This window comes from Cygnus atratus, chromosome 1, assembly GCF_013377495.2.
Source record: "Cygnus atratus isolate AKBS03 ecotype Queensland, Australia chromosome 1, CAtr_DNAZoo_HiC_assembly, whole genome shotgun sequence".
In the NCBI taxonomy this organism is placed as follows: Eukaryota; Metazoa; Chordata; class Aves; order Anseriformes; family Anatidae; genus Cygnus; species Cygnus atratus.
In genome coordinates, this window is record NC_066362.1 from 145,974,338 (window position 1) to 146,001,487 (window position 27,150).

At 36.7% G+C, this 27,150-nt stretch overlaps 1 protein-coding gene across 1 annotated transcript in view; it reads left to right on the top strand.

The window, feature by feature from the left end:
• MYO16 (myosin XVI) overlaps window positions 1–27,150 on the top strand; it is a 382,912-nt gene that overhangs the window by 297,515 nt on the left and 58,247 nt on the right. The window contains exons 26-28 of the mRNA XM_035565595.2: window positions 2,885–2,965; window positions 3,223–3,428; window positions 21,858–21,957. Of these exons, the coding sequence (XP_035421488.1) occupies window positions 2,885–2,965; window positions 3,223–3,428; window positions 21,858–21,957 (387 nt within the window). The remainder of the gene's footprint in view (window positions 1–2,884; window positions 2,966–3,222; window positions 3,429–21,857; window positions 21,958–27,150) is intronic.

Genomic DNA, 27,150 nt, shown 5'->3' on the forward strand with positions numbered 1-27,150 from the left:
TAAATTAAGTCAGATCTTCCAGGTTCAGTGAGAAAGATCTAAACTGTTAGGTATTAGATGGAAGGTGGGAAGAACTCCATCCTTCATCTGCCCACAAAAGCAAAGATTGCTTAGTTTCTCAAAGGTAAGCTTTAAGAAAAGCTGTGCAGGTGAGACAGAACACTGCTCAATTTGTAGATACTAAGTTGGCCTAATTTGAGAAAGCTATTGTGCTGTCCTGCAGGACTGAAGCAGTATCTAAGGTATTTAGGTATCTAATCTGTTCCAGTGACCAAAAAAAAAAAAAAAAACAATCCAAAAGCCCATTGTTATTTTGGAATAGGCAACTGATGCAGGAACTGGAAGTAGGTAAGTGCTTATATTCTTTTGTGGATCAAGTCCGCATCTATAAGTGTGCTGTATCTCATAATTTCTTCCCTTTTCCAGTATAGCCTTGAAAATCCACCGTGGTAAGCTAGAACAATGTAGTTTTGTTGTTCTTATTGTTATTGTAATTGCAAATGCAATGTAAGAGGCATTTTTTATCAGCTGAGAATTAAAATGACTACATTTTGGAAAATCATAACCACTGCATTTTTATTGGAGTTTATCCTGAAGGTAAAGGCAACAAAGGGAAAAAAATGAAATGAGGGGAAGAAAAAGGAAGAGGGACATTAAGGCAAGAATTATCAACCAGAGAGAATGTATTTTCTATTATAGCTGAAATCTGAGGCTGATGCATACGGTACATCATATGATGTATGTTACAATTCAGAGGTTTTTGGGTTACTGTGTATGGTTTATCTAGACTGCACCGTATCCAGGGAAGAGAAGTAGATGCTTTCAGAGGTCACACAAGAGTTTGTTATGATTCCCCTCCCCTTTTAGCTTCTCATCTGCAGTCCTAGCTATTTGCTAGCCTATATAATTATAGATTTCTCTGTAGATCACCATATTTTTACCTATTGTTAGACCTCTTCATAGGTGACTTTTTCATTGATTCAGAGCAAGTTGTCACAGGTAAGGACGGTCTACCTCTTTGAACTCACCACTCTACTTGTAGTAGGGTCCAAGAGAACAGTTCATCCATCCCAAAATAGACATGAACAGGTCAGAAATCTGGAGCACATAAGGAGTGAGAAGCTGCCAGCTCAGGTCTCTGTGACTTGTGAAGGCTGTGCGTCCTTTTCAAGTAAAAGAGAAAATATTTTCATTGATAGTCTCACAACTCTCTTTTGCTCACATCAGCTCTTGCACCCTTGTTTTTCTGTAATTTATTCCAAATCTATACTGTTGCCTTCCCCTCCCCACCCCCTTCCTTTGGAAGAATCAGTGGGCTTTGCAGTTCATATAGCAGAACTTGCGTCACACAAATGCAGGTCACAAACAAAAGGCTCTACTCTTCATTGGCTTTGCATTGTTTCTCCTTGTGATCACTTTGCTTCATTGACTGTTATTTTAAGAGCTCACCTGTTGCAAAACTTCTGGTATGTCTTTGGGTTAAAGCTTTAATATATTGTGCTGGTAAAGATACTTTTTATGAGGCTTTGGCTTCTTATACCTCTTTCCCATGGAAAGAGTGTGCAACACAGTACACCAGGCAGGAAATTTAACATCCAAAGCTTTGTTCCTGGCTCTTCCCCTAACTCAGCAAATGGTCTAGAACTAGTGACTTAATGCAATCACCCATTCCTCCTAACAAATCATCTGTCAAGCAGAGGTAACTCTATTTTAGTTATATTCCTAAAGCATTTTGTAAACTTTAACTGAGAAATATCATAGTGGTTCTTTTTATGAGAAGACATGGAGCAAGCAGCTCTCTTTTACTTTTCTGTTTTGTAGTTTGGGATGAATTTGCCTTTAAAATTTTATTACATCCTAGTAAGTGAGATTTGAAATAAAAAAGAGCTCCAAAATCTAGCATAGTGAGTAGAGAATTGCTAACACTGCAATATTTTTAATGGAGATTGGCCTGGAAAGGCCAAACTGAGGAAATGTACAGTTTTTAAATGCAACTGGAAAAAGACTGGAGTAGGCCAGAACATGCTGAGCTGATAGAAAGGGAGTTTTATGGGGTAAGTGGACTCAAGAAAGGCAATGAAAAAAAGTGAAAGGTGAAAAGGCTGTCATTGATACAGAGGTTTGAATCTAAGAGCTTGGCAACATCCTAGAACACGATAGTTTTGCCATCATTTCTGTAGCATCTTTAACAAAAAAGATACTGGTACCACTTTTAGGATGCTTATTGACATTTTAGTCTGCAAGATAGGAATTAGAAAAGTAAAAAAGAAATTTGTTCCCTGCTCCCAGCTCTGATGTGTGGGAAGGATAATGTTGGTTCTAACATAATATAAATCTATTGATAATTTATGGCTAAAATGGGTGAAAACTGTTTGAAAAAAAATGAACTGCCTTCACTTGTGTAGGAAGAAAATAGAAGGTTTTTAAATATTAATATTGTTGTTTTGACTTCAACATTTTTTAATGAACTGTGTTTATGTTTAGTCACTTAAGCATCTGCCAAAGACATGAGGAAGCTTTTCAGGGAGTTAGAGAATTGTGCTACTAATACACAGACTGTATGGCATATTAACTGTACAAGTCCTGCTTCTACAGTAAAATTACAAATCATATTGCCTTGCCCAGTTATTTAGAAAAGGGATTTTATCATTACAATGAAATACAACTGCTTTTCAAATCAAAAGTTTCTTGCCAATCATACCTCCACAGACACTTGAGGGTATTTATCCACTTTCCCAATTCTTTCTGAAAATCAAATCATTGTCTGTGACATATTATTTGTGTAAATGTTTGCCTTTGTTATCAAATTGTGTAACAATGAAAATGAATGGTTCCTGCCCATCTTGAAATAATGATACCATGTGTGTGCTTTTCTCCCCCACAGCTGTTGAAAAAGAAAGGGACATCCTCATTTCTTCAGAGACTGGAGAGAGGGGGCCCAACGACTGTGGCAATACAACTCAGGGTTAGTGAACATTTTCTGCACAGATGTATATTAAAAATAATAATTAAAAAAAAGTTTTAAAGGCAGAATTAGTCTCTACGGATTGCAATTTCAGAAAAATCACGTTCTTGTGTAAGCCACTTGCACGGCCAGGTTGTATCTTTTGAGAAAATGATGTTAAATGATGTTAGGAATAGTGTATGTGTTGTGCAATTGCCTTTCCAGCACAATAATGGCTGATAACTGGTTTTTGTTTGTTTTCTTTTTTTTTTCCACAGAAATCACTCACAGATATTATTGGGAAGCTGCAGAATTGCACACCACATTCAGTTCATTGTATAAAGCCTAATAACTCCAAGTTGCCAGATACTTTTGACAATTTTTATGTGTCTGCTCAACTGCAGTATATTGGTGTCCTAGACATGGTCAAAATCATACGACACGGATATCCCATACGTCTCTCTTTCACAGACTTCTTGTCAAGGTAAATTCTTTTAAGTTTCATAAAATCTTTTTCTCACCTACAGTACAAAGCCTTCTGTCATGCTCTAGTAGTACTTGCAGTGTTCTTTTGTTTATGAGCCTTTCAGACTTCACAGAAAAATCATGTCTTCTAGCAATGTGTGTAGGGTTGTTACTTTTAATGGAAGGAATCATGAACTTTGTGGAAATATTTTTATAAATATCATCAGGAAAATGTGTTCAATGTAAAAAAGAGAACTTCATTAAATAGTTTTTTTTTATAATTTATACTATTTATATGATCTATAAAATACAAAATATTGCATATCGTCCCTAGGTAGTTAAAAAAGAGAAGTAGAAATAGTCTCATTTTTATCAGTTTATCATTGTAGGTGTCATGGATTCAGGATTTGTATTTCGTATGCTAGGATTTGCATCTACATGTTGATGAGTTATTAATGCTCATACCACAACTCGATTTTTATTATTGTTGTTAGAAATTAGTGAAATTTTAAATTAATTTGAAATGAATGAAAGATTTATACCACTGTTTCTGGGTGAAGAAAAACTCTTTTCCCCTGTCCATATTTCAGTTATTTGATTTTGCCTCTCTTACATTTTCAAATGCTTCAGCAAAAAAAGAGCACCATCTTGTCCAATATGAGGTAAGAAACCTTCTGCACACAGAATCACAGAATGGCTTGGGTTGAAAGGAACCTGGAAGATCACCTAGTTCCACCCCTCCTTGCTGTGGTTACTCACCTCTCACTAGACCAGGTTACTCAAAGCCCCATCCAACCTGATCTTGAACACTTCCAGGGATGGGGCAGCCAGTTCCTCTGGGCAACCTGCTCCAGTGCTTCACCACCCTCAGAGTAAAGAATTCCTTCCTAATATCTAATAAAAAAGAGACCTTTTAGTTTAAAACCATTACCCTTTTTCCTATCACTATAATCCTTCATAAAAAGTCCCTCTCTTGCCTTCTTGTAGGCTACCTGGAAGGCCAGTGTAAGGTCTCCCTGGAGCCTTCTCTTCTCCAGGCTGAACAACCCCAACTCTCTCAGCTCCTCTCCATAGGAGAGGTGCTCCAGCCCTTTGATCATTCTTGTGGCCCCGCTCTGGACTCACTCCAACAGGTCCATGTCCTTATACTGGGGGCACCAGAGCTGAATGCAGCATTACAGGTGGAGTCTCACAAGAGCAGAGTAGAGGAGGTGAATCACCTCGTTCCACCTGCTGGTCACAATTCTTTTGATGCAGCCCGGGACACGGTTGGCTTACTGAGTTGCAGGCACACATTGCTGGCTCACATTGAGTTTTTCATCAAGCAACACCCCCAACTCCTCCTCAAGGCTACTGTCACATGTTTCAAGACATATTGATCCTATCTGAAATGGTTTAGTCTCTCCATGGCTTGCCCAAAGAGGCAAAGGAATTACTTCCCATTACTTTGGGGACAGAAACACAGAAGGAAACAGAATAACACAGAGGGCGAAAGAAGAAATAGGGATGCTTCTCTTAATTCAGTGATGGATGCACCTGCGCATGGTGAAATTGGCCTATACCTTAATTTTTCCTTGAATGCTTTATAAGAAATGGAAATTTAAATCATTTTTGCTTTATTCTGTCATTCTGTTCTGTGTCCTTGTTTGTAAATACTGAACAGTAGTAAGGACTCTTGATTTTCATTGAAGATTTTATCTTTTGAAGGAGAGGGCTTCCTCCCCATTTGAGTCATGTTAACTAGCAATTTGATTGTGTGGCCTCAACTGGGTGGAAACTGGGCCTACAAATGTAAAACACAAGAGGGCCCATTGTCCTAATACAGTTAATAAATATAACCCTAGGAACTACCAATCCAAGAATGATTTTAACCAAAGAAAAACAAGTAGGAAAATGTGTCCCCAGATTGGTGCCTGTGAGAGGTTTACCTGTAACTATAAGAGTTTCACATTCAAGTTTCTGTCTTGACATCCTTTTGATGGGCTGAGTTTCAGTGAATGTGTCTCTGTGGTTCAACAGCATGGCTTAGCTCAGCTGCAAAGTGTTTTATGTTAGTGATGTGAGGAAATCTTGTTTTTCTAGAGCTGAATGTACTATGCAGTTCTCCTGGGCTTACCTGGCCTGAGAAGTAAAGGATACTAATGGTAGGTTTGAAGGCACTGTATAAAATCAAAGAGGATTTGTGGCCCGGATCCCAGCCTGAATTCCCAGATGATAATGAATTGCTACCCTTCCCCACCTTCCTTGCAGTTTTTATCCATTTACTTTTAGGGTCTTCCTTATCATTATCAATAGTGTGGTCAGAGTTTAAAAAAAGTAATCAATGACAAATTTAAAAATCTATTTATTTATATTTTTTTTTTGCTAATAAAAAGACAATGTTTGAACTAGCAGTCTTTGTGGTGAAGGGGTAGAATATCAGAAAAACTGGGTAGTCCATCAGTAATACAGACAGTACCATTGCTTTCTTAATATGATGAATTTGAATAAATTTCTATTAATGTCTCATTAGGGATTAATATGACTGGTCTCTAGCATATATTTAAGAGTCACACCTGAACTCTGCGATGGCTAAAGAAAGACAGTAGCTAAGGAAAGGTCATATTCTGCAAGAGCACTTCTTCCTGGGCTACAACGCTTGATCATTATTTCTATTGCTCTTCTTTTTGGTTTTACCAGTTCTCCTTATGTATTATCAAAGTAAAAGTTGACAGCTGCTTGGTGAACCCCTCAATCACCAAGGTGCGTTGATCAGAAGGAAATCTTGTGGAAATTCTGGTTCTTAAGTGGGAGCTGTGACAGTTACTGTCAATGAATACATAATAAAAATGGGAATTAATAAGGTCAGATGCTATTAAATACTGTAAAAACTGGCAGCACCAATATAATCATAAAATGATATATGTTATTTTAGAGGATTTGCCAATCCAGCTGCAGTGTTTCTGCTGAATTTGCCTGCAGTGTTGGCTCAGTTTTCTATAGCTCTTTGAGTAGAGAGTCAGAAATCAGTCTTTACCTTATCTTTAAAATAAAAAGCCTTGGATAACATGCATTTTGAACTATTGGAAAACTTTGCCCTTATCTTTTGCATTAATATCTTAAGATTCTATTCTTAATACTCTAGATTTTGAAATTACTTTTAAAGATGCAGTGTTGTAAAGAGTTCAGAATTTCCAATTAGCAGCCAAATTATGTGCATAGGTAAAATATTCTCAAATATCCTTTTCCTGGAAGAAAGAATATAATAATGATAAAGTGGGAACTGTTCACACAGCTTCCTCAGTGCTCTAATGTTTTTTTTTTTCAAATTCCCGGACAACTATCAAAAGGGATCATAATTCAGAGATGGAAGGCATTCTTCTGTCCTCTTCTGTCCTCTGTGTCAAAATTAAACAGGTAGGTCTAAGGTGTATGCCACCCCTTATGTAGTCAACAAGGAGAAATAAGTACTGCCAAAGAGCAGTACAGCACCACCTGGCACAAGCATCCAAGTCAAAGGAATGACTGTCTGAAGATGGCTGTTTCTTTCCAGCATTTAGCATTTTGATATCTGATTTAAAGTGAGGTTAATTCTACCCAAGATAGCCAGTAGGGACTTTAGTAGGAACACAGTAATTTTTTGTTTTTAATATTTTGTTCAATGGCAAAAAAAAAAAAGTTACCTATTATGTGTTCTACTATCAGTATAGAACAGTAAGGCTCAGAAACTCTGTGGGGCACAGACAGAGCCTGGTTGTACACGTTTAATATCTAGGACTTAATCTCTTTGCATCAATTAATAAAATGGATCCTGGCTGACTTTCGTGTCATTCACCTCACTTGGTGCTCAAAGAAGACATGTAAAAGCCATTAGGAATATAAATTTTTAAAAATAATGATAGTGATCAAGGACCCATCCTGAGTAATGAGCTGAGCTTATATTTCTTGCTCAGTGAAGTATAATACAGCTGTTCAGGCATGGTCAGGTAAAAAAGAGGCAGTAAGGTGCTCTGTTTTATTCATTCTGAACAATTTTATTTTGGTACCATCCTCTTCAAATGACTTTGTTTACCATTAATGTAAATTGGATTAGAAATTAAAATTATTTTTTCCTCTTTTCTTCTTCTTTACTGTGGTTCAGTAAGTTTCTGAACTGTACCCAGTGCTTTGCCCTGCCTGTGCTTTTGTATCCTGGATTGATGGAAGGTTTATGAACTATCTTCTGCCTTAGAGATTGAGGTACATGTGTCACACATAGGTCTTGCATCTGGAACCCTGCTTAGCAGTGGAGACTGCAAGGTCCTTGCACAGGTCCTGAAATGAGACATCTGTGTTAGCCTTCCCTGCCTGTTTGCAACACAGCTTCAGGGCTGTTGGACCCCAGGATAATCTCTGTGGATTATGTGAACAGGTATTACTTCCAGCCTTTCACTTAATAACTGATGAGTACTGCAGGATTTCTATGACAAAAAAAAACAAAACTTGTTGTTCAGAAAGACCAAATAATTGTCTACTAGTATGATGTCCCTTGTCCTTATTTCAGCACTTTTTGAGTGTTTCTTGAAATTTCATAACTGTCTCTCTAGTTTCCAGACTGTCTTTTCTGGATTTAACACTTTCAATTCAGTCTTGTCTTTTCCATCATGGAACTCCCATTCTGCCCTCAACTAATGCTCAAGGAAAAGCAGAAAATTTCATGTCAAAGAGAGTGTATAGGGTATATGTAAAGACATCTGTAAGAGTATTATTGCAAGAAGAGATAAATCTCTAGAATGGTATGATTCACCATTTCCAGTTCTCTCATTAAAATGGCTTAAATTGAATTAATCTATTCTTCAGTTGTACCTATAGTCATGCAGTCAGGTAGCTTAGATTATAAACAGTTGTTTGTGTTGATAAGACAGAATCATGTGAAGATTTGAAGACACAATATTAGACCTTCCTCTTCCTCCTCCTACTTCCTTTTCCTCATCTTCCTCTTATCTTATTTCTCCTCCTTCTTTTCACTGGCTAATCTTATTCTCTATGTACAGAATATGTTAAATATCTAAATTATAATATGTAAGACACATGGAGTCAAAATAATAAAAAATCTTAAAGATTTTAATGTCTTGAAAATAGAACATTAAAAAGAGTTAGCATTCTAATTTTTGTTTTGTTTTGTTTTAAAGTAACTTTTAAAAAGGACCACCTTTTTAAAGATTTCCTATTTTCTCAGTAGGAAATATTAGGAATGAACATACAGAACACAATGATAATAGATTCTTATGGTAATAATAGCAGTGAGGGTAAAAAAAAATAGTATTTTTGAAGCCTGTTCTATTTACAGGTTTTCCTCTGATTTCAGTATGAAGTTCTTAGAAGTTACACTTAACTGCAGATCATGAAATCTGCAGTTCTACTCAGGGCGGCATTCATTGATACCAAAATGCTCTAACAGTGGACTTCAGTAGAAGATCAAAAATGGCTGCAGAGCACTTAAGGGTTACTAAGTCATCCAGACAGTTGGCTTTGCTGGGAGATCATTCTGAAGAAGTACATTTTTCCTTGGAAAGTTTATGTTCATAGTAATATCATTGCTTTATCTAGTAAAGTCTGTCCTTCTGAAGCTGGCACAAAGCCATTACGCTATTTTAAGTTTTTAATCAAATTTGTACTATTAGCTGATGCTGTATTGCACAGATTTGTTGTTTGTGACTGTGTATTTATTGTAGGACTCATCATTGCATATCTGAACTCCCTTTGTTCAGAAGCTTTTTGGTGTTCAGTTCTTTCTCTGTATTTCCTCTCTTTCTTTTTGTCCCCTTGAGAGCAGGGAAGTTATAATATTTTATAATATATCAGTAGTGAATTACAAAACTGCATCAAAGCATTTCAGAGTCTCATGAGCAAGTTAGGCAGAGCTTTAGCGTGAATGATGTACTGAGTAGATTGCAAAGTGGTAGGTCATCACACTGACTGGCCCTTTTAGCTTTATTGTCTGCTATACAATAATATCATCAGTTTTCTCATAGAGTAGTGCATTGATATGCACTATAATACCTTAAATTCTTGCAATGAGTACAAGATATAGTCTTACTGCTGTTAAAAAGCAATATTGAATTAAAGTAGATGCAATGCTACCAATTTATTCCAAATGGCAATCTCACCATTGCATCGTTTGTTGCTTCAGACGTAAAGCTGGAAGTGATATTTTTGACCAGTATAATAAATAGGACAATCATTTTTGTTTGTCTTTCTTTTAAAATGCAACAAAAGGTGAGTAAATGAAGTATTTTGAAGTCATCATTTTGAGAACACTTTTAATGCAAATTCATAAACAAAGTTTAAAACTATGATTTTTAAAAATACTATCTTGTTAGCAGTGTCAGTAATCATCAAATTCTATAAGGAAGTTGCCTTAATAATTGTGCAAAAGTGTTAAAAAATATGGAGGTCTTTTGAAGGAGACTCATTTTATTAATGCTTAGGGTTGTTTTTGTTTTTTTTAAAAAAAAAAAAGTTTGGTTTCCTAAATGTCAGAAACAAACTTTGGCCTTGGGCTTTCAAAAGCATATATCCACAAAGAAATGGATAACATTGGAACCTTAACACCAATGGCATTCCAAAGTAAGGGTATTTATTTATTTATTTATTTGTTAATTATTTTTATTTTGCTCACAATATTAGCACTCCTTGTCCTCAAACCTAACTACAGATGAACTGTGCTTCTAACTGCACTTGACTGGGGGCAATGGAGTGTATAATCTTTGTGTTTTTTGCCCACCTTTCTGATAATGGGGTCCAGTTTGGAATAATTTATGGCAGTCTCAGAATTACTTTAAATTACTAATCCCATGTTAAAGCCTGCTAATATAGGGGATTGATTATGCTGTAAACTTTGACCAGAACCCAGAGTTCACTGATGATCTCCCTGGCAATCCACATATATTAGAACTGGTGTATATCACCTAGGGAGTTGCCTGGATAGATGTAAGTAGGTGTTTCTATAGTTTATCTACAAGACTGTCTACCTAGGACTATATATAGTCTTAAACGCTATAGACCGTTTGAATTTTACTAATACAATGTGGTAGTGCATGGATAGTATCTATCATATTATGAATAAACTAAAAATCTCCATATGTTAAAACTATACTAATGGTTAATAGAATATTCTGGTTTACCTCATTTAGGGGTGTTTCTTTGCAGCTGTTTAGTGTTGTTTTCTCTGTTGTTCCCTTGTAATACTCAGAAGACAAGAAATAAATTATATAACATCAGATATCTTCAGATGCCTATAGGCACACAACCAGTTAGCCTGTACTTAATTTATAGTGTATAGAGAAAAATGTACACTTCGAGGATATGATTCAACTGACTTATTTTAGATTTATCCATTTTTTTCAGGTATTTCATATGGTCAGTTGTGGTCTTGTCTATGGCTCCAACAAAAAATTTTACAGGTTTCAAATTTTAACAGGCTCCAACAAAAAACTGAGAACATTGTGGATTTGAAGTAGAAGTAGCTTTTGAAGTTACACCATAGTACCATCAGTTCTCCAGGCCACAGAATAAGCAGTATTGTACATGCCAAGAATCAGTGCTTATGCTGCATGTCACAGAGTTGGACTGTGAGAATGATAAAGCTGCTAGTGTTTTGGGGGCTCATTAACAGTGTACAAATGAGTATAAGAGAAAACGTTGACTGGAATTTTCAGTGGTAAATTGGACATCTAGCTTTCTCCTGTATTTAGAAGGTAAAAATAAATATCAGCGTTGTTTGCTGGGTATCTTCTAAGCTTTATAATGCAGCCCTCATTTTTCTAAAGCAATCATAAGTGGATGTAAACAGTTGTGTCATTCCAGTGAAGTCAGTTGAATTATTCATGTTTGTCATGTACTTAGAGTTCTGTAGGATCATCATGAAAAGAGGTCCCTTGAGTAGTGGGATGTAACTCAGTAATAAAACACACAGACATGAGGAAATAAAGGTGGCATGGTCAGTTTTATGGTTGGCAGTTCCTAGCTTCTGAAAGTGTCCAATCTGAATGAGCTTCCACTCTTGTTTGTATTAAATTTAGTATTGAATGTATAAATCTTAGTGGAACTTCCTACATGGAGTTTATTGTTTTGTGCAATAGAGCATGTCCTGGTTTTCAGGTTGTTTCAAAGAGAACCTCAAGGTGTTCTTCCTCCACTACAATGACTATGTGAAGGGTTTTTCCACCTTTCTCTTTTCCATCTTTTTTTTTTTTTCCTAGTTAGGTTAATTTTCTTATGCAGCTGTTAATATATGGGACACCCACAAATGTATTTCTGATTGAACTTTTTCAGCAGTTTCAGTCATTTTCTTTATTTTGACATACGGAAATATCTGTGAAACTTTAAAATGTTTACTTCATTTCCAGAATTACATGCCACCCTTGGTACCTCTGGACTGACGCTCAGCTTCCACTATCTGAATTTGACATTTCTCTTCCCTCAGGGTTAACTAAACATTTATTAAATCACCAAATAGCCCTGTTACTCTATGATATCCGTATTATATTTACATCTGTGAATTTAAAGGCTCATGCTGTTTCTAAGCATGGGAAAATGTTCCCACAGAATACTAAAATACCACAGTACTGGTTCCATCTAAAAGCCTGAATTATAAAAATAGGTAAAATTATAGTTGTGTATAAATATGAATATTGAAAGTTCTTAATATATACCCCAACAGGCTGCTTGATGTCTGCGTGCCCATAACAAACAGCTAATAACATTAACTGATTTCAGAACCTTGATGTTTCAACCAAAATAGCTCTTGAGTACTTCACAATTTGCTGACAGCACCTAATGACAAAGATAATGGACAGAGATTTATATATGGTAGTAAGAACTTCAGTTAAATGCCTGCCATAGAAATAAACCTGTTAAAAGAAAATATTATCAACCACTAATCCCTTCACTAATCCTTATACATTGAAACCCTTTTAAGGAAATGCCTATTAAAATAATAAATCTATTAAATTAATACAAACAGGCTATCTTTAAAGTAAACATTTTAAACAAGTAAGTATGCAACACATTAGTTTATGCTAATGCCACTACGCAGGAAGTTTTAGTTATCTAATTACAGTGCAAATTGTCACATGGATAGATTAATTTTATAGCTTTAAAATAATTTCTGTGTATTCATTGATTAATTAAATATAACTGTGTGCTTTCGGTGCCTAGAAAAATATAATCAGTTGTTTTTGACTGCTTCTTTGTCTGCTCATAAGGCTTGTATAAATGCAGTCCAGCTTCCCCACACTCAAAAGCCACTGTGACCCTCCTGCTGTTTTTTCTTTCTTTGGTTCTGCAGCTGTTAAATTCTTTCCACTCAACTCAGACATTCATGGCACCCTTTTTCTCCTTATCCGCATCCTGATATTCTTTACAACCATTTAATCTTCAGCAGAAGAACCTGTAATGAGACGTCCTGAAGCTACATTTCCTAGTCAGACTGAATAATAGTAGGCAGCTTATACTGGAGACATCTGAGAGCAAACACAAAATCCCATGCAAGCATGCATGTAAAAACCTTTTACATGGCTTAACCACTGGATCTTACTTTGTGCTTTTTTTTTTTTTGCCTTTTTTTTTTCCTCTTTTCTTACACCGGTGTTGCATTAATTTAATATCATTGATTGCAGAATTAGCCCTGCTGTACTCCACAGTAAATGAGATCAGAATCTGCTCCGGTATTGATACAGCAGCCCAAGGGGGCAGCCTTTGCATATCTTGAAAAAATGTTGATTTTTCAACAGTACAGTTTGTCTAACAATTACACACTTGAGAGACTGAAGAATCACTGTTACTCAGAGTGATACTACTCGTGGGGTTCAGAGGGTACAATGGAAACTCCCACTGAAGAGAGTAGAGGTAGGGATGATCTTCCAGAGCAGCTATTTTGCTTGTATGGTTTAATAAGGTCCTGAAAACCTTCCTCATAATCCCAGTGCACCTTCTCTGAGTTACCAGTAAGAGAGACATCTGGGAAGGATTCTGTGTGTTTCCGTTCCTTGGGTGAGTTCTTTTGTTGAACAGCAGAGTAAAAAGGAAAAGCAAAGAAGAAATAAAGAATCATCTATATGGAACGTCAATTTAAATCCTCTTTCCCTTTAGTATCAGGGTTTTCCATTTCACTCTGGCTTTGCTTTCTGCTTCTATCTCAATATACTTTGCAATAAGCTGGGAAGTGCTTTCCTGGCAGTCAAAGAGCCGTCGTAGCAGCCCCTCTAGTAACAGGAGACCAGGTGGGAAAGGGTTAAGCCCATTTTGTCTGCAGTGTTTCAACTCAGAATCACATTGCCTTTCTGAAACGGCCTTGTGCATTTTTCAGAAAAAGTCTATGCCACAATTCACTTTGCTTTACACAACCTGTTTGCAGTTTTTCAGGCATCTGCTTCTAAGCTTCCAAAACCTGAGACAGGAGACTTTCTATCTTGACTTACTCAAAGCTGGCCTGCTGGTGATGCCCAGTTCTGCAAATTTCCTGGAGACCAGGTGCACGATATTATGATATCACCAAAATCTTTGTCTCATAGGGTTGTGATCTTAAAGAAAGGGATGCATTAAGTCATCTTCTAATTGTTTATATCCTGACTAGTGAGATGTGACTCAGATTCACAGGACAAATTTTTCCCTGCGGTAGGAAAGGACAGAAATTTACCCATCTGTTCAGTCACCTTTAGACTCCCACTCCTAGCATTCCTATATTCTGGTCTGTGTTTAAAAAAAAAAAAAAAGTGTACCTTTTGATTTTCTGTGATTTTGTACCTTTAAGTTTTTCAGGACATCTGTTTTTGATGCCCTGTTTTCACATGGCTATGTCTGTGAAGGCAAACTAGTTTCATTACATAGCAGTCCTATAACCACTATGTATAATACAGAATCAAGTTATCAGTTTGATAAAGTTGAATTTGTTCTTCAGTCCTTATATTTCATGTACAGGGAAACATTTTACTGCTCTGTGTCTGTGCTTGTGGAGTGCCCGAACATGAAGCGGAAATTAGCTATGGAGAAGGCCTAGAGGGAAATGTAAACATTTACAGAGTTAGAGGCATGTGTTTGTGTAATATAGATGATTATCTGTTTGATGCAAGTGTATTTTTGATTTAATTTTTGCAAGTTTCTTAAATAAATACGTTTTTACATTGCTTTATGTAGGTGGAATGGGAGTGTCAGCTTTAAGTAAGATAATGCAGAAGTATTGTAATGCAAATCTTTAGCAGATGTTGTGAATTCATTTTTTTTATTTGCATAGCTGAATCCACTAATCCCAAGAGTTGAACTATAATTTATATTCTATTTATTATTCTGCTGCCACATTGTCTGAGATGAGGAAGCCCCTGCTTAATTACATGAAGTATATGAATAAATATTCCAGGATTAAGATACGTGGGTCTTCGTTATTTCTTCTCTCCAGAAATTGCAGTTCACACATCTAGAAAAGATTGAGGATGACAAAACCTAATGCAAAACCCATAAAATTTAGGAAAGAAAAAAATCCTTGCAAGTCACTTGTCTGTCACCCATCACAAACTGGTTTCTTTGTATGAGAGATTTATTTTATATTTTATTCAGTCTAAATTAAAATATCCTAAATAACCACTTCCTGTGCAAGTTTATTCTGATTCAGTGCATTTCATAGCCCAGACCCTCCCTCAAAAGTCTGTACTGAACTCCATGTAGGGCTGATGCAGGTCAGTGTAAAATTATGCCCCGGGGATTTTCTGAGTCTTTCTGCTTGTGTTTCTTGGTCCTTAATTTTGCTGTTTTATCTCAGTTACATACCATTTATGTCACTCTATTTTCCTTTTTTCTCCATAGACATGATAAAGCATGCTATTCATGCCCCTGTGCCTTTATGTAAGAAATTAAATTTAAAATGTTGGAGTAAAAAAATCAGAATATTTCATCAGTTGAAAAGTTTCTGGGTTCTAGTGGCATGTATAAAAGCACTGTCATGAAGCTATCATACCTGGCGGTTTGGTGTAAGATTGCTTTCAGCATGATTGCTTTTCAAGTTTCTTTCTCTCAACAAATATCTGTCAGGTTAACCCAGCAAAACTGCTTGCGGTTTTTCCAAAATGACTTTAATTTTATTTTCTCTCTTAATTCTAATTGGTCTGTAGGTCTAGCCATTTAATCCTGCATTGCTTGATATCAATTAAGATATTGTAAAACCTAATACCATGGTATGCAGGTACTGTAAAGTTTTGGTTCATTGCCATATATACTTATTCATCATTTCAAACCTATTAGGCAAATTGCACTTCATGCATGTATGTTCATGTCCACACCTATACGGATTATCTCTGTAAGTCTGTATGAAGCAGACTCACTCCCAAAACTGTTGTTTTACATAAAGGTGAAACTTACAGTCCTCTTATATTGTATTTTCATACTTCTATCAAATAAGCCCCAAATGCAATCTTTTTTGTCTGCTATAATCTGTTTTTATAAAGGCATCTTTTTCTTCATGCCTGTCAAGGGTTTATTCTATCCCAAATTTTGAATACCTGATTTGGGTGTTAATATTTATGCTGTGTAACAATATATTTATGTTTTATATATTGCACAGAGATTGGCAGAATCACTTTTCTTTTCTTGGAAACTATAATACTCTATTTCACCTTTTCTAATTATCTGGAATTTCCCTTGTTCCTCATATTTCAAAGATAATTAGGTTACTCCTTTAATTAAAAAGAAAAAAAAATATGTAACACAGGGAACTGGAATGACTATGTATCCTTTATATACACATAACATTAATCAAAATTCCATCCTATTCTTCTCTGGTGACTGTTTTTACAAGGTTTCTATCACTTGAAACATTTCCAGACATCTTATCTTCCCTTGAAAAGGATATGTTTCTCTCTGCAGTAGATAGATCCTCTAGATATTTCAGCTCTCACTTGATAGCTTTTTCAAATACAAGCCATGCCTAACCCACTCTCCCCATCCTCCCCAAATCCAAACAAACAAAACTAAAGATCTTGAGTTATGAGCACATAGTGACAAGTTTTGCAAACAAAGTCCATCTCTTTCACATATTTCACAGACATAATAATACATCAATCTGTTACTGGTTGTCAAAGGAAGAAAAGAAGTTTAGAAAGGAAGAAAAGAGAATTTAGTAAGACAGCGCAACCTGTTTTTACTCCTTTGTGATGACAATTTTTACATTTCTTTTAGCAGAAATACATTATACAGGTTAATTTGGATTGCCTTCTTTTATTCACTACCTTTTGAATAGATCTTACTGAATCATGCCATTTTAACTTGGCAAACAGAATAAAGCGTAGTAAACAAAAGAAAGAGAAAACGAAATGGCAACATAATGAATTACACTGGCAGGACTTACTATTTTTCTTTGCATAAGCTGTGTTTGGATATTTACCACTTAAAACTACATTACTTAGCACTGCTATAAGGTAGCTGCATGCCAGCCATATGTGATTTTAATTTCTGAAATAACAAGACAAAGACATGGAGAGAAGGAGTTGCTTTCAGGAAAGATTTGAGTTATGGTATTCAAAGCTATCCTCTTACTGAGGACATTGGACTGCAGTCAGTAGATATCTCTAACTTTGTTCTTTCTTGGCTAGGCAGGAGAAAGACCTGAGAAATAGAATAGCAAAATCAAACAGGAGAAAAGAAAAAAAAAAAAAAAAAAAGGTATTTTTGAGGCATCAGTTCAAGGACATCGATGTGGTTTGTGTAAGCTGGTAAACTGTTGATTTGGAGCAGCTTGTTTTTCTGCCCTTTGTACTTTCAATGTTCTTTCCATTAGTGTCTTCTATCATGTTGATGTGCTATTGAAATAGCGTGTGTGGTGTTTATTCCAATGCTTAAAGATTTGCTGTGTATACAGAACTGGGAGTACAGCCCTACAGCCTATTTGTGCACACTCCATGTAAATCAAATAGTGTGCTGAGCCCAAGAGTATTACTGTGGGTTACTGTGCCATAACCTGAACTCAGGAATATTCTAACAAAGAAAAAAAAAAAAAGAAAAAAAAAAGCAGCCTGCTGGATCTCGTCAACTGTGTACTTAGGGAAGTGAGGGAGAAAAGGATCAGATAACACTCTTATCTTTGAAGACCCAAGAGAACTGAGTTTTCGGTATTCACAACCTACCTGAAGCTACTGGCAGTAGTGTCTAGTCCAAACAATCAAAAAGTCTTCATGATCAAGAGCATCATTGAGAAGTGAAAGAAAAGAGGTCAGAGCACAAGTTCTACGACACCAGAGGGTTCCAGCCAGACCATGCTCACAGTGCCAACCTGTCTAGCCAAAAGCTTTCTTCTGTTGTGTTAAACAGGTTGGGAAGAGGACAGTGCTAAGGATGAAGGTGAGGTAAACACACACTGATTTCCTGTAGAGAGGATGAAGACTGGGAGAGCTCCCTGATGATAACTTGTAACTGTAAGGAGAGTGCAAGTGAAGAGGTCTTGCATTTCCTAATGTACACTACATTAGTGTTTACATGGCAGCGGAGGAGTATAGAGTCAATTTAATCCTTTAAATCTGCCTGGTTTTTATTTTGTTTTGGATCCATTAGTGAATAAATTGCTCTGGCTAGGCCATGAGATCTTGCTTTTTATCAGCCTCTCTACTTCCCTAGGAAAGGGACTCACTTTGTCTAACGGTACATGTCTATGCTGGAATCGGGAGCATACATACCTTATTTTTATACTCAGTGGAAAGAAATGGGGTCATACAGTGCAAAACTCATCTGAACTATTTTAAGGATCAGTGTTACAACAGAGTATATGACACCCAAATAGCATCTTCTATTGACTCTAAAGAAAGTCTACACAAGTAATTCATCAATGGAAGTTTAGCTGAAATGTATTTCACCTCACTGAAGTCTTCTTTAGCAAGGTAGCTCGCTAGGTTCCTCGGGATCGCCTCTAAAGCTTTACAAACATATTCTGTGTTATTTATGTGGGGAAAATATATGACCTGTCAGTGAGAAGAAGCCTGGTATTTAATTGGGTTGTTCGTTTACCTAAGAGTGAACTAAGGTTACATTGCTAGCAGAATTCTCTGGTAAGGGAAGGCTTCAAAGACTCTACAGATTACATTTCCCCAGAAGCAAACCCCAGTGTTTGCACATAACTCAAGTTTATCTATACAAGCCTGCACCATAAATTCAGTATTTTTATTATGATTTTCTATGATACAGTAAATATGATGAATAGTAAGTTATTTTGTTATTCTTGAGACCATGAAAGTATTAAGTTAAACAGGACATTAAATTATTGTGTCTATATGGCAACACAAGCGTCCATTCACAGTAGAAAGTATCCGATATACTAAATATGAATAATTTTGTGTTTTGATAATAGTATTGTTTATTACAAGTTTTTATATGTTTTGTTTTATATCTCAGTTTATTATCAATTTTATTTTGCTTTCTTTTTAACAAAATGCTTCCTGAAGGTAATAGCAACCTTAAAATACAAAAAATCACAAAGCCATAGATTACATGTTTGGTTATACTTCCAAAAGGAAAAACAAAATGAAGAAAGTTTAAATGCTTTAACACATTTAAAATTAGCTATGAAAAAAGTCAAATAATCTTATGATTACAACGCCACTTTTGTCCAGGACAAATTTGGGCTGCCACCAACAGGTGTAGTCTGCTCATCCCTGCTTTTCCATTCCCATTACTACCCTGGTGTCAATACTGATATTTGAAGAACTGTGCTGAAAATCAAACCAACCAGGGAAACATTCTGGCGGAAAAAAATAGCTACAAATTTTGTGTTGTTTTTGTTTAAACAGTCATATACAAGATTAAAGTGATTGATCTGAGGTGGCAGATGATGATACCAAGTCTAAAAGTATTTTTTTGTTTGTTTGTTTGTTTTTCATTCTAGGTGCTTAGATAGCCAACAAATTTGAAAAAGACAGAGAGGAGAAATAAGGAAGTTCTCTTAGGCCCACTCAGCAGATAAGTCAGTCAGTCAGTCAGACAAGTAGTCATAGAGTGAGAGCCCTCTCAGCCACCCAAAATGCAGGCCTCCAGTCTGGACTACTGAGTCCCTCTGTGGTCAGTAGAGAAGAGCACCTCCAGAGGGCAATCTCTTCTCATTTTAAGAAAAATGTCTAGGATGCATAGAACAAATCACCCGATGGAAAAAGCTGTCTTCACAGTCTGTTGTGAGAATTAGGTGGCTAACTCAGACTAGGAACATAGCTTTTCAGTAGCTAACTTAGGGAGAAGTAGGTTATTTTCAAAATAACTTTCTATATTCAAAATGGAAGTTTGTGGCAGAATTGGGAAATTAATTTAAATTTCCATAGTTAGTTCTTTCTCTGCTACCACAACCACTAACCTGTCCTCTTTCTCTAAGATAGGGCTTGTTTTAAGGGGTGGACGTGAATTTGGAACTCTGATTAGACTTCCAGGATGATGTGATGAAATTTGAAAGATTTTTAAGATTGGGGGAAATCAAAGGATCATTTTTGTCTGGCTTCTTGTATAATATAGATTGTAAAGAACATTTGTTTATCCTTGTTTTGAGTCCTGTGATTTGAATGGTTCTAAAGTAAATCTGAACCAAAGTTAGAATTTCAGCCTTTTAAACTTTGCTTTGGCACTGCTTTAGGAATGAAATATGTTTCTCTGGGTTTCTACTGTGAGTGAGTTTCAGGCTGGCCACTTTCACAGTTGCATCTTCATGCATTGTGAGTCAATGCTGAATCATCTTCATTTTAGTCAGCAGTTGCTAAGCTTTCCAGCTGTTTTCTCTCTAATACCTCTGATTCTCCATGATTTCTAAGAAAAGCTGGTTGGTACAAGTATGGAAACAAGGTGGCCCCAGCCTTAATGGCGATCCACAAAGCAAATGTCTTTGTGACCCTAGGTGAGCTGTTAAGAAAATAGGGTCCCCAGTTTCCTACTGATAGTCTAGGGTGTTAGCCTAATCAGAAGGGTTTCTGGTGAAGTTGGCCCCTTCCAACCAGAATTCCTCCAAACCATTCTTGGGCATAATTTGGGAATTGAGACAGACTAATGACCAGTAATCCCAGAAGGATGTTCAAATATGGCTACACTCCATTGAAAGGTGACAGTATTTAACAGAACATAGTAGAATACTTAATAAATGGGCACAGGCTGTTTGTTGTTGTTTGCTTTGTTGGTGCTGATGGTGATTTTTGTTGGGTTGTGTTTTGTTTGTTTGTTTGTTTTTCCAGATATATTTTCTATGGCAGAAATAATTCCTCTCAAATTTCACTTACTAGCCATAGAACCTTAGCTGTAGAGTCTTCAGCAGGACTGCTACCAGACCAATTGACATTCCCAGACTGCAGAAGCTCAGCGTAGCTCCAGGACACTAGAAGTATAGGTTCAATTTGGCCTTAGAGTGGTTTGCCTGAGGAAATTGCTCCAGAGTTGCTATGGCTTCTGGGACCATTGATATCCCTGGAGCCTGGCAGCTCTGCCTGCCATGGTCTGTGTGAGTGGGCCTGGGACAGCACTTCTGTGTTGCACCAGAGAACCAAACAAATAAAACCTCAGGAAATGTAGTTGGCACACAAACTTCAAAACTTACCTCTGTTTCATTGGGAGATTACTCAAAAGTGGCACATTTGTGAAATCTTCCCCTTTCAAAAACTGGCTTCTTATAATGAAAAAGCATTCTAGCTCGTTACATCTTGTCATATCTAGACTGAGAAATGCCTTCAAGAAATTATAGTAATAATATGTGGCATCAAGATGTGGTAAATTCATGAGTTTCTTTAGTAGTAGTATGTTGTAATAAGTTCTCAGTTAAAATTGAAATTTTCTGTTATTTGACTTTGTATAACTTGTTTCCTACATTGATTCTTTTCTTCTGTACATCAAAGAGCATTTTAATATCTAGCATTTTTTATCTTTGAAAGTACTCCAATGCTGTAATGAACTCTCCTCTTGATCTTCTTTCCAATAGTGTAAACTGATCAAGTTCCTTAAAGTCTTTTTCACTACAAGACATTTCATTCAAATGCTTCAAAATGAAGAAAAATATTTTCAGGTTGATGGAAAACATTTTAAGCAATGCCACTTTCTTATGAATTACTTCGTAGTAGCCATATGTTATATAACACATACTGAAAAAATATTTTCCTCCTTTCAGTGACCTGATTCAGTACCAGTTAAATCAGTTGATGAGGCTTTGCATTCTTTCTGCATTGATTTTGAGTGAGGTATCAGAAGAACTGACAAGAAGCAAATCTGAGTTTAGGCCTCACTTATCCCACACTGTTATTAACCAAGGTCATGTCTAATAACATGAAAGATTTAAAGCAGTTGGTCTCCTTGTTTTCTTCACCTGCAGCAGAATCCTAAGCTTCCAGTTTGTATATCAGAGATTTGAAAGTCAAAGGAAAACTCACAGTATCTGCAAAAAATGTCAACCAGTCCCACATTAGAGTAACTCTACTTCTGCTAATTTTTCTAGGTATAAAGATTTGGCTGATACAGCAGCAGGAGAGAAGAAGTTGTCTGCCAAGGAGCGATGTCGTCTTGTTCTTCAGCAGTGTAAATTACAAGGCTGGCAGGTTTGTGATCTACAAAGCAATTAAAATATCATTCTTTAAACAAGCTAGCTGAGTCACTTCCATTGTGGCAAGCCACCAGATCCTTTGCAGCAGTATATTCTTTTGACATTTAATATATGCTTTGGAGTAGAATCAAGCTGATTTTCTGAGTTTTCTACCATATGAGTAGGTGTGATCATTGTGTCAAAAATCAGTGTCTTCTTGTGGGAAGAAAAGGAATTCAATTAAGCGTGTACACTTTATAAATTTGTATCTAGGTTTTTAAAGGTATCTGGTGTATGCATTTTAGTGGTTGAATTGTTTCTGAATTAGGAAAGAAAACAAAACAACAACAAAAAATGCATATTTTCTTCATGTAAAAGTCTATGCTAAATGTTTTACTGTGATAATAGGACAGACTCAAAACTTTTGCTTAGGACTTCCCATCTAGTCAGTGCCTGTGTAGGTAGCAGTATGCTGACTCAGAGATAGAGCTAGGTAACTAGGATCACTGTACATCAAGTACAAACACCACCACCACCAGAAAATGCCAATGAACAGGAAGCTCTCAGCTTCCCATCCCTTCTCCTTGCCCTGTTTATACCATAGTTAATCCTCACCAGAATAAGAATTGCAATGCATACGTCTCCATTTGTTGAAAGTACTCTTAGTGTAACTTTGTAATTTAGCAGCACTGATTTCCTCGCCATATGCAATTTCTAAAGAAAACTTTGTTCCCTTTCACATTATGTCAGCTGATGTATGGAAAGGAAGCATTCTGTGACTTAATGTATGGAGTATTCGTCTGGACAGTGTGAGCTTCACACTCAAGTCTTTTCCGAGACTAGGAGGACTGAAATTTATACCACAAGACAGCATCTGGACCATTTTCAGAGGCAGGTCTGAAGTTTAGGGACAGACGAGTGGTTAGAACGCTCATATAGGCTTTTGGAATATTAGTTTAAAGGAAGGGGTTAACATTTCTTCCAATTCATGTAACAATGTCCAAGCATTAAGATGACCGGAAAAGGTTTCTGCAAAAAAAAGAAAAAGAAAAGGTTGATGAAGGACAAGGACTGTGTTAGACTTAGTGCTGTGAATTTTTCTCAGTGTCCTAGATTCTTTACTTATAACAGGAAAAAAATTGTACCTACCCATATATGCATGATTACCTGTACTTGGACACATAAGAAGGTTTTTCTTTGGTCAAAATGCTGTTTAAGTTCCCTTTTAGTCACTTAAGTAAGTAGGACACGTATCATTGTGTAACCTGAATTCCCTCGATAGTAAAGAGCAAAAAGAAAGGCCCTGAAGAAGATAAAAATCATAAAATAGACTTGCTTTCCCTAGGTCAGTTTTCTTAGGTCAGTTCTGGAGTATATTCTGCATCCTTGCCACAAGGTTCCCTGTAAAAAAAACACACCATTAATATCTAGAAGATGTATTTTACCTTACGAGTACCTGGAGCTGAGAGTGCCACTAACCTTCAGAACTTGTTTGAGGCTACAAGTTTGATATTGGACAAAAGCTATGTAACAGTAATTACATATTGTGCTCCAGTCACAAAACACAGAGCAGGATGCCTGTCAAGTTTATTTCCCCAGGAGCCAGTAACAGCATTACAGCCCCTCAAAAAGCAATTGGCCATCAGTGCAATTCCGTAGCTCAAGACTAGTGATTGTGTAGTGACTGGTGTTTGAAAACAAGCCTGAAACCTTGAAAGACAAAAATGTAAGAAGGAAATTGCCTTCCATTGTGCAGGGAATGAAGCTTGTGATCTCAAACAGGTTTTAGAGATTCTGACTCCAGAATATCATTAACATCATGAGAAGTCAGGTGTGCAAAACTACAGCTGCACATGATGCATTTTCCTTCAAACCAGAAAGGACGTTGGTAAGTTTAGGAGATGTTGGTAATCTTAGGCGATGTTGGTAAGTTAAATGGAATGGGGGGGGTGGGTTGTAGGTGAGAGTTATACCATTCTCAGTGGGTGACTAAGAAGCACACTGGCAACAGACTAAGTTGAAAGGAACAAGGTCTGTCTGAAAGAGTGAGTGACCTGCTCCTTACCACTTCAAGCCACAAAGAGTTATGACTAACAGATGGAAATATAGTTATCCTGGAAGAAAAATCTAGGAGAAAATTAATTCTAAGTCCAGAGAACTTCTTACAGCAATGCCCAGTGAACACCAATTTGACACCACCACATTTTGTATTGCTGATACAAAACTGTATACCAGTAGTGACTAATGTCTGTGTCACCTAATTTCTCTCTCTCAATTATCTTTTTTGATTTATTTGACTAATCATGAAAGTTGAACTTTAAATAACAATTTAAATGTGGAAGCTTATGCAATCTGTAGTTGTCATGGGTGACCTCCTCTATGCTTTCACAGCAGAGGACTCCAAAAAAAAAAAAAAAGAAAAAAAATGAAAAAAAAAAGAAAAAAATGAGAAAAGGAGAAAGAGGGGAAAGAAAGGGAAGGAAAAGAAAAATTAGGAACCCAGGATGATGTCAGCTACCCAAGTCAGAGAAAAGGAGTCATCTTATAGTGCATCACCAAAAATCATCCAAGAGTTAGGGGGTTACACATATAACCAGTTTATTCAGCCATTTTTGCCAGCAGTAACTACTTCAAATGAGTCACTGCTGGAACTGAAAATCTGTTTGGTGAAGGGGTTCATGAATAAGTCAAAGAATGTCTTCCCCAATTCTGTTACCTGCACTTCCCTGAAGAACTGTTGCAGATTTGGATGGATAAATTGGCCAAAAAATAGACAGCTAAAGTATCCACATCAAGGATGGTGAAGTTTAGGAAAAAGCAACACACATCTGAAATCAACCTCCTGCTTACATGTCATCAGAGGACAAGGTTGGCAATGAACTCCACAGAAGGGAGGTGAGGGGTGGGGGGAGGAAGGAAAAATCTGAACTCTGTAGCAGCTGGGTGAATTTAGATGATACGCTATTTAACCTCCTTGGGATAACATACTTGACTATCTCATTTTGTGAAAGGTGATCTTAAACTGATGGGAGGGGAAAGCAAATCAGTGTTCTGAAATGAGTTCCCAAAAATGGGTGAAGAAAGTGGTTTCTTCGTATTTCTTTTCTACTTGACAATTTATCTTTCTTTCCTCACATAACTTGTGTTTCGAGAGTGTTTTATCAACCAACAAAACAACAAAACTCAAAGCCTACTCACAAAACGTGTTCTTCCTCCTCTTGTAAACATTGCAGCCTGTTTAAAAATCGAGGGCAAATGAAGAAGACCTAATACCAGAATCCAATTTTGGTTTATTTTCTACTATTTAGTGGAGTGCAAGAGCAAACACTATCAGCTAGCCAAGGTCTTGTGCTTGATTCAGCAGCTTCTGTGTTAGGGGGAAGTATTTATTAAAGAAGTGTTGATAGGTTTATGAAATGTTGCTGTTACTTGGGTAAGCTGAGCTGGAGATAACTAAACTAGGACAATAAAATAGCTGTTTAATTGAAGCTGGCATACAATGCTGTTTCAGTCGTGCACTTAGCTTAACTACTGAAATTATGAAAGTGCAGAGCTACTAATGAAAGGCTGTTTTTGCATCCTGACTCTGTGTGCAGCCTAGATAAAGTGTTCTTTCAGTTTAAATATATACTCGATCATGACAAGCTTAGCTACTTGCTGTGACTTTTAAGCACACCCTATGTAAGAGAAAATCAGATTTCTAAATCAAAACAAACCATTCCTGCTCCAGACGGAGTGAAAATAACAGACTTGTTTAACCCCTGGAGAAGTCATTGAGAGTTTTGCTACTAATATAAGAGGGAGCAAGCTGATATATGGTAACTTCAGAGTCAAATTGAGTGGGAGTACTGGCTGCTTCATGTCGAGCAGGAGAATCTCCCACCCTCCAGAACATCTGAAGGCCTTTACAAATCCACGTTCATTGTTCATTTATTGTCATGCGATGATGTATTAGCCAGGGAAAGCCTACCATCCCAATAGCGTGACTAGCCGGCAAACATTAGCATGCTTTGAGAGAAATCTGGGGCACAAACAGTCCTTGGCTGCTTTTACTGACAGAAGAAAACTTTCATTCATTTGGATTATCATTCCTCACACTGTTAAGCTTGCAAATATGAATTCAATAAAGGGGAGTTAGCTCATAGCTTACTGAGATTTCTCATCAAAACTTGGAGCTTTACATTTTGTTTAGCTAAGGTCAGTGATCTGCAGTTAACTCTTCAGTTACTTCATATGGAGCTTGCCAAAATGCAAACAACTTGTATTTTACCAAAGGTAAAACGTCAGTTTAATTTGCTCTCACTGTACAGTGCAGCTGTTAAATACTAGCGCTCCGAAGGACAGACTTCACTAAAGGTGGATCTCTGAGCCTTTAACTGCTATGAATACTTGTCTGTTTAAAAGACAGGACTTCTTAAACGTGTCTAATAAAATCTTTGTCTTAGCTTATCTTCTCAATTTTTAGCCTGGTAGTTCTAATCCACAATGATTCCTTCTTATCAGTAGCCTTGGATTCTGAAAACAAGAGATCACTCATTTTGGAGAGAGTTAGACAAGGTGTTAAGTTTGAATGGAATGATCCGAAGACTGATCAGATATGAAATAAGCAGTACAGGAAGGTCAGTCTGATTTTATTTTTTATTTTTTTTCTGAAGCTCCAAATCACCAGCAGGTAGCTGCATGAGACAGGTGCTGATTTAGTTCCAATCCACGTTCTTACAGCTACAGACATTACTGAAGTCATTTCAGGAGCCTCATAAATTGTATGCCAGTTTATTTATTTGTCATTTACTAATCTTAGCTGTGCTGAAAGTCATTTTCCATTTAGTTTTGAATCTCCTATTTTAGAAGTCAATTGTCTTTGAAGCAATTTTAAAATTGAGTAATTTCATATTCACGTTTGAAAAAAAATCCCAGGAGGGGTTTCCAAACTAATGGCAAATGATTAAAACACCAGTGTTTGTATTTGCCTTATACTTTGAATTTTGTCAGCAGAATTACATTGTCCAAGTAGTATATCATCCCATTATATTCTTAGAAATAATTTGCTGGTAGCACAAATTGCCAGAGTGAGGCTACACCTCACCAGTACTGCCAAAAAGCTGGCCCAAGCCAGCATCCACCTGCAAGTTTTCCTAGCAGCTCTTTTATGCTACACAATACAAGTCCACAGCATCTCCTTTGACCATTGGATCATTCACTTTGACTT